A 19,939-nucleotide genomic window follows, 5' to 3' on the forward strand; every position below is an offset into this window, starting at 1 on the left:
ATACACTAGAAAACCAAATCTAGTACTACTCGTACCAAACTTGAGTGGAAAAAGACACTTATTGAAATAGAAAAGTACATTTCATTCTTGTACTAGAAAATTTAGTTTTTTTTCCTACCTTCAATTCCAATCACTTCTTTAAGTTGTTTGTTGATGATTCACGATGATGAAATTATTTGGATGGCTTTTGCAATTTGTCCAAACAAGTTTTTAGGTAAAAATACACCTGAAAACTAGTTCCAGTACTGCTCGTACCAAAACTTGACTTGAAAAAGACACATATTGTATTAGAAAAGTACACTTCATTCTCGTACCAGAAAAGTTGTTTTTTTTTCTATCTTCAATTCCAATCACTTCTTCAAGTTGTTTGTTGATGATTCATGGTGTTGGAAATATTTGGATGACTTTTGCATTATCTTCAAACCAGATTTTATGTTAAAATACACTTGAAAACCAGTTCCAGTACTACTTGTACCAAAACCTGAGTGTAAAAAGACACTTATTGAAATAGAAAAGTACACTTCATTTTCGTACCAGAAAAGTTCTTTTTTTATCTTCAATTCCAATCACTTCTTTAAGTATTTTGCTGATGATGCACGATGATGGAATTATTTGGATGGCTTTTGCATTGTGTCCAAACAAGTTTTTTTGTAAAAATACACTTGAAAACCAGTTCGAGTACTTCTCGTACCAAAACTTCAGTGTAAAAAGACATTTATTGAATTAGAAAAGTACACTTCATTCTCTTACCAGAAAAGTTAGTTTTTTTTTTTCTATATTCAATTCGAATCACTTCTTTAAGTTGTTTAGTGATGATTCATGTTTGGATGGCTTTTGCATTGTCTCCAAACCAAATTTTATGTTAAAATACACTTGAAAACTAGTTCTAGTACTGCTCGTACCTAAAGTTGAGTTGAAAAAGACACTTATTGAATTTGAAAAGTACACTTCATTCTCGTACCAGAAAAGTTAGTGTTTTTTCTATCTTCAATTCAAATCCCTTCTTTAAGTTGTTTGGCGATGATTCATGGTGATGGAAATATTTGGATGGCTTTTGCATTGTCTCCAAACCAGATTTTATGTTAAAATACACTTGAAAACCAGTTCTAGTACTGCTCGTACCAAAAGTTGAGTTAAAAAAGACACTTATTGAATTAGAAAAGTACACTTCATTCTCGTACCAAAAAAGTTAGTTTTTTTTCTATCTTCAATTCCAATCACTTCTTGAAGTTGTTTGGTGATGATTCATGGTGATGGAAATATTTGGATGGCTTTTGCATTGTCTCCAAACCAAATTTTATGTTAAAATACACTTGAAAACCAGTTCCAGTACTACTCGTACCAAAACTTGAGTGTAAAAAGACACTTATTGAAATAGAAAAGTACACTTCATTCTCGTACCAGAAAAGTTGGTTTTTTTTTCTATCTTCAATTCCAATCACTTCTTTAAGTTGTTTGCTGATGATTCACGATGATGGAATTATTTGGATGGCTTTTGCATTGTGTCCAAACAAGTTTTTATGTAAAAATACACTTGAAAACTAGTTCCAGTACTGCTCCTACCAAAACTTGACTTGAAAAAGACACTTATTGAATTAGAAAAGTACACTTCATTCAAATACCACAAGGAATACATATAATTAAAGTAGGACCTCATTCACCACAAAACACAAATATCAGATTTAACATAAAACCTTAACATTCATAACATCACATCTAATTGTTTGAACATCATAGTTACTCGTTACACAAACATTTGTTGACAAAGACTGTAATGAATTCATCGGCATCAGCGTGATCCACTTCAAAGAGCACACAATCTCCTTCTTTCAATTGATGTTCATTGCAAAATTCCTTCCAGCCCTTCCCTATCTTGGTGGAGCGGGATGAATCTGAAATTAGAAGTTTGCATACTACAGCACTATTAAGACCACTAAGAACGACTTGATTGATATGCTTGCTCCTGATCAAGGTAGCAAATTTGGTGTTAAGGTCCTGATTGGCAAAAAATATAAAAAAAAATTCAGTTTTCGTTAACAAGTCTAATAACTTACGTCTAATAACTTAAACGCTACAAATTCGGAGTTAATCATGAAACCCCCTCTACTCTCCACCCACACATTACTTAAGTCACAAAGAAGCTTTCGACTAATCTTAACTCTTTCATGCAACAAAACAAACCACCAAAATGGTGTTCCTTGAATACATTGTTTTTGCTCCACACTTAACTTCTTATTCAATAAACCAATATATTGTGTTCTACAAGAATGTCTGAAATTAATCTGCAAATATTCATATTAAAAACCATAGGTTAAACTTATTCTACTGAAATATAAATTAAAGTTACAAAGCAACAAAAAATAAAATACTTGACTTATATCACTACAATCTCCAACCTCACAACCTTTACTACCTTTAGAACCTTCACTAATGCCACTCATGTCAACTGACTTGAAATTATAAAACGCATTAACCAAATTTAATTTAAACAAATTCGGCACAAATAAATCAAATTACACACAACATAGTCAAAAATCAACAAACTAACTTTCTAACATCCAACAACACAAATCCAGTTTGCTTTTTGTACCCACCCAAGCCTAAATGTCGAAACCAACAAACTCACTTTCTAACATCCAACAACACATGTGCAGTTCGCATTTTGTACCCACCCGACCCTAACTGCCGAAACGATTCTTCTTCAAAAGCATTCGTACATTCGAAGCATTTTTGCTTACACAAACACGTTCACATTTCGAATTAACAATCCACAACAACATTTAGGATTCAGAGAGCATCGATTTGGGGAACAACAACACATAAAAATGGCATTTCAATCGTTGAACAAGAACATACGAAAATAGGGTTTCATTTGGGGAAAAACAACACAAAAATACGGGATTGCAATCGGGGTAGTAAAACATACCAAATTGCCCTTTGATTTGGAGAAGAAGAACACCAAAATTAGGGCTTCCAATTGTGGAGGAAGTTGCGGCAAGGATCCACCTCTATTATTCTTTTCCAAAACCGCACTCTTGCTTTTCCCTAAACCGCAACGTTCACTTCTTTTTTCTTAGTTTTCCTGTGCAGCGCGTGACCTTCAAACCGCAACGTTCACTCTCGCTTTTCTCACGCGTCACTTCTCTTTTCATATTAAAAAACATTAAAATAACCCATGCCACGTAGGCGAGTAAAAATTGGGTCAAATAAGTGAAACATTCTATCATTATTCTATTTTTTATGTTTTAAAACCACTTTAGATACACTTTTAATTTTATTATTTTTAACATTTCAAATCGTATTGAATAGACTTCTAAATTGATTATTTAAAAATTATTGAGAATTAAAAAATTATATATTATAGTTTTTTACGCACATATGTTTTTTTCATAAAGAACTATGTGATATGTAGGACCGACACTAGGGATGGCCAAAAAATTCGTACCCGCAGGTATCCGTAGATAAAACTCGCAACGGGTAGGAAATGGATATTGAAGATGGATATCCGCAAATAATGGGTACAAATATTTTTTATACCCGCATGTTAACGGGACGGGTACGGGTATCATAGTATCAATAGTCGTGGATACTCGTACATGCTGTACTCTCATTTAAATTAAAAAAAAAATTAAAAAATTGATTAAAATATTAACACATTGATTTTGAATGGATTATTTTTTATCAATTGGTTTTAAAAAATGTCCATTTATTTGTAAACTATCATTCAACACTATTTAAATGAGTTATTTACACTTTGTTTAAAATTTAAAAATATTATGCATTGTATTTAAAATTTAAAATTTGTTGTTAAACATTAAATTTTTCTTTTTGTAAATACCCGCGGATACCGACATAACGGATACTCGACAAATATAGGTACGAATACGAGACGAATATTTATCCAACGAATAAGGTACATGAAAACTACTATCTGTATCCTACTTGTCTTGACATCTATACTCGACACCAATCTTTCTCGGTTTCACTTCTACAAAGTCCAAAATATTTCAAATGCATTTTCCCAATAGTATTTCAATCTCGAACTATTGACCCTTCCTTGATTTTTCCTTTTTGAATCGGAATACATATAGGTCAATCTTTATCGAAGTTCCAAAATTAAAATATGTATTTTTATCTCTTGTATGCAATCTTTTGTTCTTGTTCTTAGAAAAATAAACATTCAGAACAATCACATCTGTTTTACATATTTGATTAAAAGTTATCTTGTGCCAACTTTCCAAACCCTAAATATGATTTTTTTTGTGTATCATGTCTTATTTTATGAATTTTTCGTAATTTTTTAAAATAAACTATATTGTTATCTTAAACTCAGTTTTTCGATTTCTTTTTATCAACGCTCCATCGCGACTTAAGTTGAAATAAATATTAATTGGATATATAATATAGTTAATAATATATATATATATATATATATATATATATATATATATATATATTTCAATTAAATCAGTTTTAGTATCTTAGGATTTTCGTGATTTTGAAAATATAACAGATATACAAAATATTCTATATGAAGAAATTTCTATTTTAGCTCATTAATGTATATAACAAAATATTAACAATATGTAAATTTTAATTTCCTAAAATTAAATAATAAATAAATATTTTTTGTCAATATATTAAATATTTATTTTAAACTAAAATATTTCCAAAATCTATAATTTAAATAATGTTAAACAAATGTTCTCAACATAATATTTACAAACTATTTTTTAAATATAACAGATAGTGAAAACGGTACATTCATTGCATATATTAATTATATCAGGAAATAATAAATAAGTTTTTGATACTTTTTTATTAAGATATATTTTATTACTAAATATTTATACAACAGGTAATGATAAATAAATTATTAATACTTTTTACTAGAATATATTTTATTACTAAATATTTTCTTTTAAAAGTAAGAAAATGTAGCAATTCTTTTTTCCATAAATTCATATTTAGCTTTAATGAGACGTTGCAAGTGAGATCTCGTTTTGCATACAAATTTGAGATTTTGGGTGAGAATTTAGAGAAGAGTTATGGGGAAATTTGAAATAAAAACTATTGGAGTTATAATGACAGTTATGATTCTAACAAGTTTTGCTGAAGCTAATTTTTGGTGCAATGTGAAGTGTAAAATAAAATGTGAAGAACAACCATTTCCTGAAGTATATGATAAATGTATGAGGGATTGTAAATCAAGCTGTAGTAAACTATCCTCTCATCCTGTTTACAATTGTATTACTGGTTGTCACCTAATGAAGTCCATTGCCACAAAGAATGGTAAGTATTCTAAAATTATTTTCTTCTTTTCATGATTTTATGTATTTTTTTCTCTATATTTGATTTCATTCCTTTTTTATTTTGATCATTGACTTTGTTTGCTTTTGATTTTGACCATTGACTTTATTTTCTTGTAGGTGTTAATGATCTTGTGGACAATGTGATGAATTCTTGCATCCAAGAGTGTAAGGAAAGGTTGTAATTAATTTGTAGCAATAATTTTTGAACACAAAAATGTTAAAGGAAATAATATTCATATTCAATTATTAGAAATACATTTTAATCAATAAATAATATTTGTTATCTATTTTCATACTTTTTCTTCCAACTATTTTCTTTCATTTGTTTCAATCTTCCTTTTAATTGTTGCAACTCGGGTATTAATTAATAAATTCTTTTTTTAAGAAAAGTTACTATCAAATTCCATAAAAGAAGATAACTAAAAAGAAAGTTTGTAAGAGAAAGTACTATTTAAATTCTGAAGATGTGAATTACAAATGGGAATATAAACTGATGAGTAAAATTAGAATAAGTTTAAAAATATTTAATTATTTTATATTTTCTAATACATTAAAATAAATAAATTAATAATATTATAGGGAAACTTATTAAAATGAAATAATTTATTTGTGCCTATAATTTATTGCAACTACATCTTTTATAACTGGATGAATTATATCTGAAAGATATAGAAATTATTTTAAATTTTTTTTTTCTTATCATAAACTTTCTAAAATATTGTGATGTTAGAGACGTAGAGACCCCGCTTAATAAAGTAGTCCATCTTTAAATTATTATTATTTTAATTATTATTATTATTATTACTAATAATAATAATAATAATAATAATAATAATAATAATAATAATAATATCAATTGTGACTATGTATACACATTAAAAAATATCTATAAATTATTTAAATTTTAAAAATAGTAATTAAAACTATATCATTGAAAAAAGAAAGAAGGTGTATTTAGTTATTTAATTTATTTATATATATATATATATATATATATATATATATATATATATAATAAATTTTAGTTTTTAAAATAAAAAAATATTAAGTAATATTAAGTTCATAATAATTTTTATTTTGAGTAAATATTTAAATTTAAAAATGTAGTTACTAATATAATAAAAGAATAAAAATTCTTTTATAATGAGTAATTATTTAAATTAAGAAAACTAGTTACTAAAATAATAAAATTGAAAATAATTTTTTTATTATAAATATATATTTAAATTTAAAAAATAATATTTAAGATGATAAAATTAAAAAAACAAAATATGATACGAAAGAGATGTATAATTAAAAAAATAATTATTACTTTAATAATTATAAAATTATTAATTTGAATTATCGTGGACAGTGGTGTTGAACAATTTTGCAAAGATAAACAGTGAGAAATTATGGAAAACAAGTATATAAATATACATTTCACAACTTCAATTCAATTAAATTATCCACGATAATTCAAATTAATAATTTTATAATTATTAAAGTAATAATTATTTTTTAATTATACATCACTTTGATATCATAATTTGCGAACAAAACAAAAACATGTGAAAAACATAATTAGTGTGCAAGTTTTACCTTTGGTATGTAGGGTCTGATAAGCGGATCTGCTGAATTGAGGGAGCAGGCTGCTCTGGGACTTAGCGAATTGATAGAAGTGAAATGTCCTCAACTGCAAACAACATTTGTTAAATGTCTACAGGATTCTACAAAGTTTGTTTGAGATATTAATATATTATAAAATCATCCCTCCTCTCCCCAATTTGATGTGTTCACCCCCTCAGCTAGCACCTTTTGTATGTTTAATGTTGTGGTTTGAAAATTAGCTAATCACCTTTCAGGATCACACAATAACTATAGTTTCCATCTTCTTAATAAACCTGTATTCCATATGAAAAATGAAATTGATGCAGAGTGGAAGAACAATCGAACGAGATTGATCAGGATTAAATAGGATTGAACGGGATTGCAGAAACCATGGGAAAGAAGACAATAAGCACAAGAAAGAGGGAAAGAGAGAGAGAGAGAGAGAGAGAGACAAAATTGATTGTGTGAAAAAGATACTAAAAGAGTCTTATTGATTAACTTTTTGGAAAGGAAGACAAACATATATACAAAGACTAAGTGATGTAAGGAATAACAGAATGCGTAAAATCAGTTTTAACAGACTGGTCATTGGTTATGTGATCTTTAGGCTGAGCAATGTGACTCTGACCATTATTTTTATTATTCTGACAGCCCCCCTCAAGCTGGGCATAGATATAAAGCAGGCACAGCTTGGATATAAGAGTGTTGAAAAGAGCTGGAGGAAGAGCCTTGGTTAGAATATCAGCTTGTTGGTGATGGGTGTTGATGTGAAGAAGCTTGATGAGACCTTGTTTGACCTTTTCTCTAATTAAATGGCAATCTGTCTCTATATGCTTGGTTCTTTTGTGGAAGACCTGATTTGATGCAATCTGTATGGCTAAAAGACTATCACAGTACGGAAGGGAAGGTTGCTGGTGATTGACTTTAAGATCTTGCATAAGGTGGTGGAGCCACTAGTATTCAGCCTCGGAGGAACTTCTTGAAACAGTTTGTTGCTTTCTTGATTTCCAACAAATGGGAGAGTTACCAATATAAATTATATAACTAGTAACAAATCTTCTGGTCTCGGGGCATCCAGCCCAATCTGAATCACAAAAGGCCTTTAATTGTAGGTTGCTGGTGGAGTCGAAGAAAACCCCCTGTCCAGGATGTTGTTTTAGATAACGAAGAATCTGCATGGAAGCTCGATGGTGTAGACTTGTAGGTGCAGCAATGAATTGACTTAAATGATGCACAACAAAAGTGATATCTGGCCTTGTATGAGTAAGATAGATAAGACAGCCTATCAACCTTCGAAAGGGTGCTGGATATGAGAGAAGTTCCCCTGTTTCTGTGTTTTTGTGTCTAGAGAAATTCATGGGTGTTGATGTAGGGGCAGAACCAAGCATCCCAGCTTCACTCAAAATATCAGTAGTGTACTTTCGTTGACACAGTTGTATTCCTTTGCTGCTTCTTGCAACTTCAAAGCCAAGAAAATATGTCAAGTTTCCCAGATTTTTAATCTTAAACGTATGATCTAGAAGATTAGTAATTGAATTGATTTCAACAATATCATCTCCAGCCAATATTACATCATCAACATATATAAGAAGGGCAGTGATGTGTGAATTATTAAATTTGAGATACAAGGAATGGTCAGCAAAGGATTGTTTATAACCATGTGAACATAGAAATTCTGAAAGTTTGGAATACCATTGTCTACTAGCTTGTTTAAGGCCATACAAAGATTTATGTAGGTGGCAAACACGATTTTTATCATCACAGTTAAAGCCTGGTGGTAATTGCATGTAAACTTCTTCTTCTAAATTGCCATGTAAGAAAGCATTGTTTACATCCAACTGTTTTAAATGCCAATTATGTATGGAAGCCTAGGATAGAAGCAACCTAATAGTTGTTATTTTTTCCACAGGTGAAAAGGTGTGTAGATAATCTAACCCTTCTTTTTGTGTGTAACCTTTTTCCACTAGACGCGCTTTGTAGCGTTCTATAGATCTGTCAGCCTTATACTTCACCTTGTATACCCATTTACATCCAACAACGTGCTTTCCTTTAGGTAAATGGCTTATTGTCCAAGTTCCATTCTATTCCAGGGCTATTAACTCTTCTTTCATGGCTTGCTGCCAATGTTCATAGTAGGAGGTGTCTTCATAAGATTCTGGTTCAGCATGAGAATCAATGGAACAAATAACCTCTTTGAAAGAAGGAGATAATCTTGCAAGAGAGATGTGAGCCTCAATAGGATATCTAGATTTCATTCCAATTTTAGTAGCAAAAGAAGTTTGGAAATCTTGCAAATAGGCAGGAGCAGTTTTATGTCTAGTAGACTTCCTAAGATGATTTTGTTCTAATCTGGAATCAATATCAGGTTCATTATTTAATCTAGTAGAATCACTAGTGTTCTCTTCCTGCAATTCGTTATTTTCAGAAACACCTTTATCACTCAAACAGTTAGGGATAATAAGATCAAAATCATAATCAAGAATAGGTGTAGCAATTTTGTCAACATAATCTTCATGAGAAATGATTTTAAAAGGAAATTTGTTTTCATAGAATATAACATTTCTAGAAACGTGAATGGAATGAGACTTTAAATCATACACAACATACCCTTTTACATTTGGTTTGAACCCAAGGAATATACCTATCAGAGCCCTGGGATCCAATTTGGTTCGGTTGGCAGAGATGGTAGAAACATAGCATAAACATCCAAAAACATGTAGCTGTCTCATATCAAAAGCATTGCCATACAGAATCTCAAAAGGAGTAGAATCTTTAAGAAAGGGAGTAGGCAAACAATTTATTAAATTAACAACATATAAAACAACAAAATTCCAAAAGTTTTGAGAAAGGTTAGATTGAAACAGTAAAGCACGTGTAACATTCATAATGTGTTGATGTTTCCTTTCAACCAAACCATTTTGTTCAGGGGTTTCAATGCAACTGGTCTGATGGATGATTGCTTCAGTTTTAAAGATATCTGTCATATTAAACTCTAAACCATTATCTGTCCTAATTATCTTGATGGTTTTCTGAAACTGAGTTTTAATCATAGAGACAAAATTGATTAAATGGATGTGGGTTTCAGCTTTGCTTTTCATAAGATACAACCAGGTAAATTTAGAGTGATCATCCACAATAGTAAGGAAATATTTGTCACCATTCATGGAATTAACAACACAAGGACCCCAAATATCCATGTGTACTAAATCAAAAACAGAATCAACATAAGATGTACTATTAGGAAAAGGCAATTTTCGTTGTTTAGCTAAGTGACATACATCAAAATCAGAGTTACAGGAAGGGAAATGAAAGGAAACTTTTTGTTAAGAACAACTATCCTTTTGTGTGACGGGTGACCAAGACGCATGTGCCAAATGTCATGGTTAATAACACTGGTACAGGCTTGAGCAGGAGTGCTCTCTCTGGTATTGATTTCACCCTTGATCACGTACAGGCATGACTGGATGTTAGCTGTACCAATCCTCTTGGTGGATTTCTTGTCCTGGATAGAACATTCATTAGTGGTGAAGGTAACAATGCAATTGGAATGGGAAACAAGTCTAGAAATAGACACCAAATTATACGAGAAACTGGGAACAAAGAGGACATTTCCAATACACAAATTTCCAAAAATTTTCGCAGAACCCGAATGAGTTGCTTGGACTTTGGTTCCATCAGGCAAATTAACATGTATAGGAGAAATACGATTAAAAGAAACTAAGTTTGAGAGGGAACAACATATATGATCTGTGGCCCCCGAGTCAAGGATCCAATCATTATGAGAATTAAAACGAATTAAAGAGACAAGATTCTTACCCTTTTCTACATTGCAGGAGACAATGGAACCAACCTGATTGGCAGAAACACCTTCACTGCCATTACCATTTGTTTGTTTCAGTAGAGTCATTAAACCTTGGTACTGCTGCTGTGATAATTTGAAGTCGTGATCCTCTAGAACAGAATCAGTCTTTCCTTCTTGATTCGTGTCCACACTATTCACATTACCTCCTTTATTATTTGTTTTATAACCTGGTGGAAATCCATGCTTCTTGTAGCAATTGTCAATTGTGTGACCATTCCGACCACAAAAAGAACAAACCTTCTTGCTATATCTGACATTCTTGCTGTCAGTGTTGTTATTACCTGGATAGTCGTGCTTCTTTAAGCAAATAGACTCACTATGACCAACCTTTTTGCAGTAACTACAAGTAATAGTAGTGTTGTTGATCTTGATCTCGGTTCCATTCAAGACATTATTCCTTCCTATCTGCCTTTCCTGTTGAACCTCGTAAGAGAAAATTTTTGAGATGGATAGGATCGGATCCATCATAAGGACATGAGAAGTGATGTTGTTGTACTGCTCATTGAGGCCTCTCAGGAATTGCATAGCATGATCTTCAATCTTTCTCTGTTGAAAAGAATTAGTGAGACCACAAGAACACTTCGCAGAACAATTGTAAATCAGATCAGGCCGAAAACTATCGAGTTCATCCCAAAGAACACGAATACGTGTGAAATACTCTGTGACAAAGGAACTTCCTTGCTTGAGCGAAGATGCTTCTAGCTGTAACTCAGATATGCGCAACAAATTGTCCTGAGAAAATCTAGACTTGAGATCCTTCCATATTTCTTCAGATTTTTTCATCCATAAGATGCTTTGCCTGATGGAGGGTGAAACCGAGTGTGTTAACCAAGAGACAACCATATTATTGCATCTCTTCCAAGCTTGATATGTGGGATCTGCTTTTTCTGGTTCAGGAGCAGAACCATCAATGAATTGCATCTTGTTCTTGGCGCTAAGAGCAGTGGCGAAAGATTTGCTCCATGAATGGTAATTCTGCGACTCCAACACAGGCGACACAAGAGATAGGGTTGGGTTTTCGCTGGGATGCAGGTAAAGAAAACTATGCGGGGCATTGAAATCGTTAGCAAGCATTATGGATTTGGATTCACTTTCTGTGGCCATGGCAAAGAAAAGGAAAACGAAGGAAAGAAACAAAGCAAGAAGGAAAAAGAAAGAAAGAAACAGAGATGCGTAATAGAGCTCTTCTTTTGAAGAGCTCTGATACCATATTTCATATGAAGAATGAAATTGATGCAGAATAGAAGAACAATTGAACGAGATTGGACAGGATTGAACAGGATTGCGGAAACCATGGGAAAGAAGACAAGAAACACAAAAAAGAGGGAAAGAGAGAGAGAGACAAAACTGATTATGTGAAAAAGATACTGAAAGAGTCTTATTGATTAACTTTTCGAAAAGGAAGACAAACATATATACAAAGACTAAGTGATGCAAGGAATAACAGAATGTGTAGAATCAGTTTTAACAGATCATTGGTTGTGTGATCTTTAGGCTGAGCAATGTAAGCCTGACCATTATTCTTATTATTCTGACACATCTTATCAGTAAATCATTCAATTAAGTATTTGCAGGATTTGTCACATCATATGGGTGGAACGTAGAAAACATTTAGTAACTAAAACTTCGACATTCAGTTATGAAGAGGAGAACCTGACGTAAAGGAATTATTAAGTTTGTTAATACCTAATTTGTGTGCCCAAAGCTCATTCTTAGTTGACTATCCATCCTTAAAGGGTGAATACAACAGTTGTTGTGTATTGGTGGTTTGATTATTTAGGGATCAGATGGCGGTGTACGAGAAGCTATTCTGACTGCTCTAAAGGGTGTCTTGAAGCATGCTGGGAAAAATGTGATTCTGTTACATCGCTTCTTTATAGAGGAGCTCTATAGAGCTATAGAGCTAAGGTGATTTTGTTAAGAAAAATGTGATTCTTTTTGTACATCATAAGAATTGTGTTGTATGTAATTTGAGTGTTATATGGTAACAAGCCAACAAGCGAATGAACTCAATGCAAGGGGGATGGGAAGGCTACATAGGATTAGTGGGCATGCTCAACAGGTTATGATTATCAATGAATGCATGAGAGGAAGTTGGATTATGGGTCTGGAATATCTGTAGAAGTCTCGATTAGGAGAAGGGTCTGTTGGGGTGAACATTTCATTTCTTTAAAATTAACTTCTATAAATTCGTTTATTCACAAGCAGACCCTTGATCATGTAGTAGTTAGCCATATTGCTAGATGTAGAAGGAGACCCAAAACAAGAGTGAAACCTTGACAAATTTGAAGGTTCAATAGTTTGTCGTGCCTGCATTCGATGAATGAGAATATTCCGAGATATCTGACATATTTGGTGATTGATGATCGAACAGATGAATAAGGTGACGTGTATATTCAAGTTATGGGAATTGCCATTTATACAGTTTGTCTGGAAACAATGGTAATTATAGCTTTCTAGAGACACTTCAGTTCATGGCTGCCATCAACAACACCAAAGGAGTTTATGAATTTGTCCAAGCTCGCCGACTCCGGTAACAAATATCCATTCTATCTCTTTTTCTTTCTCGGTTTTCTTATGTTTTGTTACAATTATGTGTATATACTTAGGTTTTTACAATGATATATAATCACAAATATCATTAGATAATTTAGAAGAGGTGGGTGGTGTGTGAGTGTCAGGTATGGAAAATGCTTCAAGACGAAGTTATTCTGAGGAACACACTTTCATATCGGGCACAGAATCAGCAAAAGTGATTCTAAACAATGAGGATAAATTCTCAAAGAAGTATATGAAGTCAATCGTTGAGCTTGTTAGACGTGATAGCTTGCTCTGTCCTGCACACCAACATCACAAACTTATTCGCAGTTCTCTGTTTTCTCTATTCGCGGCCTTCCTTTGTTGAACTCTTTGATTCACTTCTTCTTGAAGCTACAAGTAGTTGGAAATGTGGATCTGTTCTCGTTATTCAAGATGAAACACTCAAGGTATTTCAACTAAACAAAAATAAATGAAGCTTATTCTTTATGTAAATACTACTTCTTAACACCATTATTTATATTCCAAAATAACTAATATTTTAAACTAAAAACAATTATCAAAATAATTATCAGGAAACAACTTAGTATGTCATTTCTCTCCACTAGCCAGTGATGAGAAATTGTGCTATTTCATGGCATGAAAGAAGACCATGTTCATTGCGGGATTTTTTTCTTCTAGTATTTCAATTGAGTTTCTTGATATGATGAAATAGAGTGATGAAAAAGCCTTACAAAGACAATTGCAAGTACATGACTTTTATGCCTTATCTTAATTGTCATGTGCAAAAACTGTAAACTCTACTAGAAAAGGTAATTTTGAATATGGTATCAATGGTGTTATACTTACTACTCAAGGAGTTTTTTATTACATGTGTTCATATTTTACTTTGTTGGAAATATATTAGTAACTAGTATATAGTATATGTATAAGGTCTATCTACTAGAGAATAAAGACTCAATTGAAATATCACAAAAAAGAAAGAAAAAATCATTTGAACGAGCATTTGAGATAAATAATGACAAGAGAGGTGTATTACTTTTTCAATTCTATCTTAAAATATTTGTATTTATAAGATATTTTAAGAAAAGAGCTTAAATTTTATCTACTTATTTTTATAAGGTATGATCGAGTCATCTGTATTTATCAGAAGTAATAAATGAGATGCACTTCTGAAGTAATCAATGAAACGAAGAAAGGAAGAAAAGCTTCAACAAGAATGTCTATTCGTGTTACTGTTTTCTTCAACTAGGTAATAATTCAAGAAGATATTAAATGTACAATAAAATGAGAGAGGAAAAGATGTTCCAAGAATAGAATAAAATGTGCAAATACTATTGTGAGTTCTTCATTGAGAAATTAAAAGCATCTTATATAACTATGCTGCAAACCCTTTTACAGGTTGCAAAAATTGTGCAAATGTAGCCCCTAATGTGTTTGCAATTGAAGAGGACTTTGGAAGAGTCAGAGCATATTCAACCAAGGTGGGATCCTGAATTAATTCAATAGGGTATTAACAGTTGGTATCTCTACGTTACACTATTATATATATATATATATATATATATATATATATATATATATATATATATATATATATACTAACACATTTAATTTGATTATGAGAGAAGTACAATGAACCTTACTTCATCTTTGACCATTACCGAGCTTTGCTTCTAAACCCAGATTTCACTTTTATTGCTAGTATCTTTTCAAGATGTTTTTCTGATGGTGATCTTAACTTTCATATAATTAAAGGTGAAAATAATATTTCTAAATGGTTAAAAGAAACCATAAAGTATTGAAGGATGGTTAATATAATTTGTCATGTCTTAATATGCGTACCATTGTTTATAGCAAAGTCCTTTCATTTAGTTGCCCCCTTTTATTATATAACTTAAGAATTTAAGATCAAAATCTTGTGACTTATGTTGGGTTTATTGTATAACTATACAAACACAATCCATTGATATGTTAATTTTACATTTTTATTGATGGTAGATACTTGAGATTTAGAACCTCTGCTATCAAAATAATATTTGCTCAGAGATTGCTGGAACGGATTGAACTTAACATTTGTGTTTTGCCTTAATGAAGTGGACAATTTTCTGCTACTTATAGGAAAAGAAAATCAGAAGCTGATTTTCATAAGTTAAACTTCTCTTAACACACTTGAATTTATTCGAATTTAACAATTATTTAGGCACTGTACAAGATATATCACCTAGAGTTTTTCGATGGTTAGTTAACAATAATCTTCACTCTATTCATGATGATAATGAAATATTCTGCTTTGGGATTTTTACTTTATTCTTTCCATGTCAAGGTTACTTTGAAAGATTAGGAAAGGAGAGTTAGTAGCATAAACAGAGAAGATTTGCATATGAATGTTGTGTAGTGATTGAATCATATGATGTGACGATTGCAGTAGCAGAGGACCTAGAATGGAGCGAGCAGACTTGTTAGACATAAATGGACAAATTTATGCAGCACATGTCAAATTTTATTCAGTTTTAAACCAGTTTTGTTCCTTTCTGCTAAAACACAATTAGTTATGCTGACATTTACCTTATTACAACAAGGAAGAGCATTGAATGTATATTTTGCGGTTGCAAACCATGTCCTAGGATTTCAATCACAAACTATTGTACTTTTCTTTGTAAGTTAAGGATGATGGAAGTGTTCCTGATAAATATGTTATGTAGACCATAAAATAGTGTATGTGTGAATGGTTGGATTAAATACTTTGATTAACTCTATTTTAATGGTTTAAAAAATATTTCAAATATTTTTTTGGCAGTTTTTAATGTGAATATGTGATATATTTTGTTGCGGCTTTTAACTATCAAAAAATGATATATTTGTGGCGGTCCTTAACTGTAAAAAATGATATATTTGTGGCGGTCTTTAACCGTTAAAACATGATTTAATTTGTGGCAGTTTTTAACCGTCAAAACATGATTTAATTTGTGACGGTTTTTAACCGTCAAAATATGATGTATTTTGTAGCGATTTTTAATCGTCAAAATATGATAAAATATAATCAAATTAGAGTACATTTTGTAGCGGTTTTTAACCGCTATTATTTTTTTTCTTTTCTGACAGCAATATCAACGATTAGAATATTTGTCACAAACAGTTTTTGACATATGTAATTTTGACGGTTATTTTAACCATCGAAAAATTTCATTTGTGACAGTTTTTAACCGCTAAAATTTGTAATTTTGACCGTCACAAATGTTGATATTTTTTGTAGTGTATCCTTCACTTCTTTCTTTGTGTTGAACCTTTGGGCGATAAGTAGCATATCCAAATGATAAATTGAAGTTTCACTATGCAAGGCGTGACCAAATTCTAGGTCGTATACAATTGGTTTGATTGGAAAGCTTACAAAGTGTTGTGCTGGTTGTTGGGTGAGTGAAGTTGATGTGTTTCAATGTTTGGGACGTTTGCTTCATCCCCTTTGTCGTCTTCATGATTGTTAAGGATTTTGTCTTCATCCTAACTAAAAGGACGAATACTTCGTTTGGAAGCCAAACTTGTACATCAACTTTTGTTGGATGTAATGGGAGTTGTCAATTTTGGTCTTTGTTAAAGTTGATGTATGGACTAGTTAGGTAATTGGGTGTATGACTGCATGTTATTTTCCCAATCACCATAGTTTAGTTGGGTTGGTGGATTAAGGTTGAAGATGAGATGATGTGGTGATTCGTGTGACAATAAGTGTGTTTGGAGATTGTATGAGGGTTTATGTTGGCATGGGACATCATAATTAGGTGTTGGTGTAGGTGAGTATTGTGTCAGTTGTGGTTGTGTGGACGAAGTAGCAAATGTTCCAAATATTACATATAACTCAGGTCTAGTTTGGAGTTTAATTTATTCACAGATCCCGAAGAATAACTGAGCATTATTGTCACCGTTGATCTCAATGGTGGAGTAATGACTTAACCTGCTATCGAGTCTGGTTGGGTAGTGGAAGTGGAAAGTGACCACCATTTCTTGTGGATCCATGTTTAGTTTTCTAAGGATGAGTTTTTTCATTCGTTATAGGGAGATAACTTCTTTTAGTGGCAATATTTTTGATCTTGGAGAAGAAAACGTAGATCGTTCAACGGGACTTTTGTTGATTCCACCATTGTAGTGAACAATGATGTATTTTGAATTCATTGTGAGAATGAATACACCATTGTAGTGAACAATGATGTATTTTGATCTCAATGGTGGAGTAATGACTTAACCTGCTATCGAGTCTGGTTGGGTAGTGGAAGTGGAAAGTGACCACCATTTCTTGTGGATCCATGTTTAGTTTTCTAAGGATGAGTTTTTTCATTCGTTATAGGGAGATAACTTCTTTTAGTGGCAATATTTTTGATCTTAGAGAAGAAAACGTAGATCGTTCAGCGGGGCTTTTGTTGATTCCACCATTGTAGTGAAGAATGATGTATTTTGAATTCATTGTGAGAAAATAATTGAAATTGAAAAGGTTGTATAGTAGAAGAAGAAACACTTTGATTAGTGATGAAATAAGACAATTAAATAGAAAAAAAAATTGTATTTATGAATACTACATGTATTTGGTATGACATAGGTGTTGTAACTGTAAAGTGTTTTTAAAATATTTATGAATTACTAAATATTTATGAATTACTACATGTAATTGGAGATTAAGGAGCAGAGTGTGTAGTGTATAACTATAGATAAATAAAATAAAATAAAATAAACATGATCAGCGTGTAATTGGAGATAAATTAAATAAAAAAATAGGACTAATTTGTAATTGAAGATAAATAAAATGAAAAAAAAAGGAATGACTAATATGTAACTGAAGATAAATAACATGAAAAAAAATAAGTAGGACCAGTGTGTATCTGAAGCTAAATAAATAAAAAATAAAATAAGCAAGACTAGTTTAGAACTAAAAATAAAATAAATGAAAAAAATAAGCAGGATGGTAACACTCGAAATGTTGCATTATGCCTAGGCCCTTTGCATCATATCCTTAGAGGTATTTAGACCACTAATTCTTAGTTTTTAAGTCATATTTAGTTTAGACTAAAATGATGCTAGATTTTACTAATTTTCATTAGATTAGCTTCTATTAGTTAGCATAAGACTAATCTAGTTTACCTAACATGCCATTTAATTGTAGTTTTGACAGTATAAATTTTAGATTGTCCCTATAACGTCGTCCCTATAACATCGTCCCTATAACGTGTGTAAAAAAAAGGTCCTATAACATCGTCCCTATAACGTGTGTAAAAAAAAAGTCCAACGTTAAAAATGACCAATGACATTTTTGTAAATTATGGGACTTTTTTAACGTCTGCTTGTTCTAGATCAAGCGTAATTTAACGTCTGCCCCTCGAAACCCCGACTTTATTTAAAAAAGGATGTCAGACCGTTGTTTCCCCAACGTCACTTAACGTCGGAATGCTTGTCCCCCAACGTTAATTAATGTCAGCCCCCTATCCCTGGACGTTAATTTTTAGTTATCTCTGCGCGAAACGTAGAAACCCTACATTGTTCCACTATTTTCGTGATTGTTCCTGCCAACGACTACCATTTCGACCTCCTCCAAGTAATTTTCGAACATTTTTCACCATCAAACTTGTTGGGATTTGATTATGGATTGATTTTAGGCGTTTTGAATAGAATATTTTGCGTTTTCATCCCCATTTGCAGCAATTTCATATCATCTACTCTGTTAAATTAAAATTAACCTATGTATCTACTTAGTTATACTAAAACTAACATATGTTTTATGTTTCCAAAATTTCATTAGAATTGTGAGTAAGCCTAAAGGCCAACAACTTAAAGTATTATATCCAAAGGTTGGAACTCATTCATTTTAAAGTTATTAATTTCTGCATGTCAACTATGACTTTGATATGTGATTATTTTATTTGTAACGTTTAGTGTAACAAGTAAGAATATTCATGGGAATATGGCTATTATGTCATGTCTTGGATAAGAAAAATCATTTGAGCTGCAATTAAAGATGATTGGATAGAGGTAATAATATATATATATATATATATATATATATATGTGTGTGTGTGTGTGTGTGTGTGTGTGTGTGTGTGTGTGTGTATATATCTTTCACATATTATAAATCATATAAAATTTTAAAAAATGATATTCATACATAATTGAATTGAATTACTTTTTTAATGGTTCAAGAATTCATCACCTCTACTAGATGACATTATCCACACACTAAGACAGGAGTAGGCAACATGTCTAAGGGAAAGATGAAGTTGATACCACCGAAATTAGAACTCCTTTCAAAATCTTTGTTGGATAATAATTTCATGTTGAAACTTTTAGTTTGATGTTATTTGTATTAGTTTAGAATACTTAAGTGTTATTAGATATAACTCTAAGTCCAAAAATGTGTTGAAAATATTATGAAATTGTTCTGGGAATTTTCTGATTTTTCAGGTGTGGGAATATTGTAAAAACAACTAAACTTTAAAAAAAGAACAACACTTTTTGACATCAACTGGTGCGCTAACAAACGTCAAATAACGTCGGCCATGGCAAGCCTCGATGTTGTTTGACGCTTGGCAGAGCACCACGAGACGTCAAAGAATGTTGTTTTTTGGCACCATTCAGCATAAAAATTGATGTTTACTCC

At 31.6% G+C, this 19,939-nt stretch overlaps 1 protein-coding gene across 1 annotated transcript; it reads right to left on the reverse strand.

Moving 5' to 3' along the window:
- Positions 1-7,855: 7,855 nt before the first annotated feature.
- LOC114170144 (uncharacterized mitochondrial protein AtMg00810-like) lies at positions 7,856-8,689 on the reverse strand. The gene has a single exon (XM_028055629.1). The coding sequence runs from the start codon at positions 8,687-8,689 to the stop codon at positions 7,856-7,858; it is 834 nt and encodes a 277-aa protein (XP_027911430.1).
- Positions 8,690-19,939: the final 11,250 nt, after the last annotated feature.

This window comes from Vigna unguiculata, chromosome 11 (genome assembly GCF_004118075.2).
Source record: "Vigna unguiculata cultivar IT97K-499-35 chromosome 11, ASM411807v1, whole genome shotgun sequence".
NCBI classification, from domain to species: Eukaryota; Viridiplantae; Streptophyta; class Magnoliopsida; order Fabales; family Fabaceae; genus Vigna; species Vigna unguiculata.

Coding starts and splice junctions, on each gene's coding strand:
- LOC114170144 (XM_028055629.1), bottom strand. CDS start 8,689: ATGCAATTACCACCAGGCTTTAACTGTGATGATAAAAATCGTGTTTGC.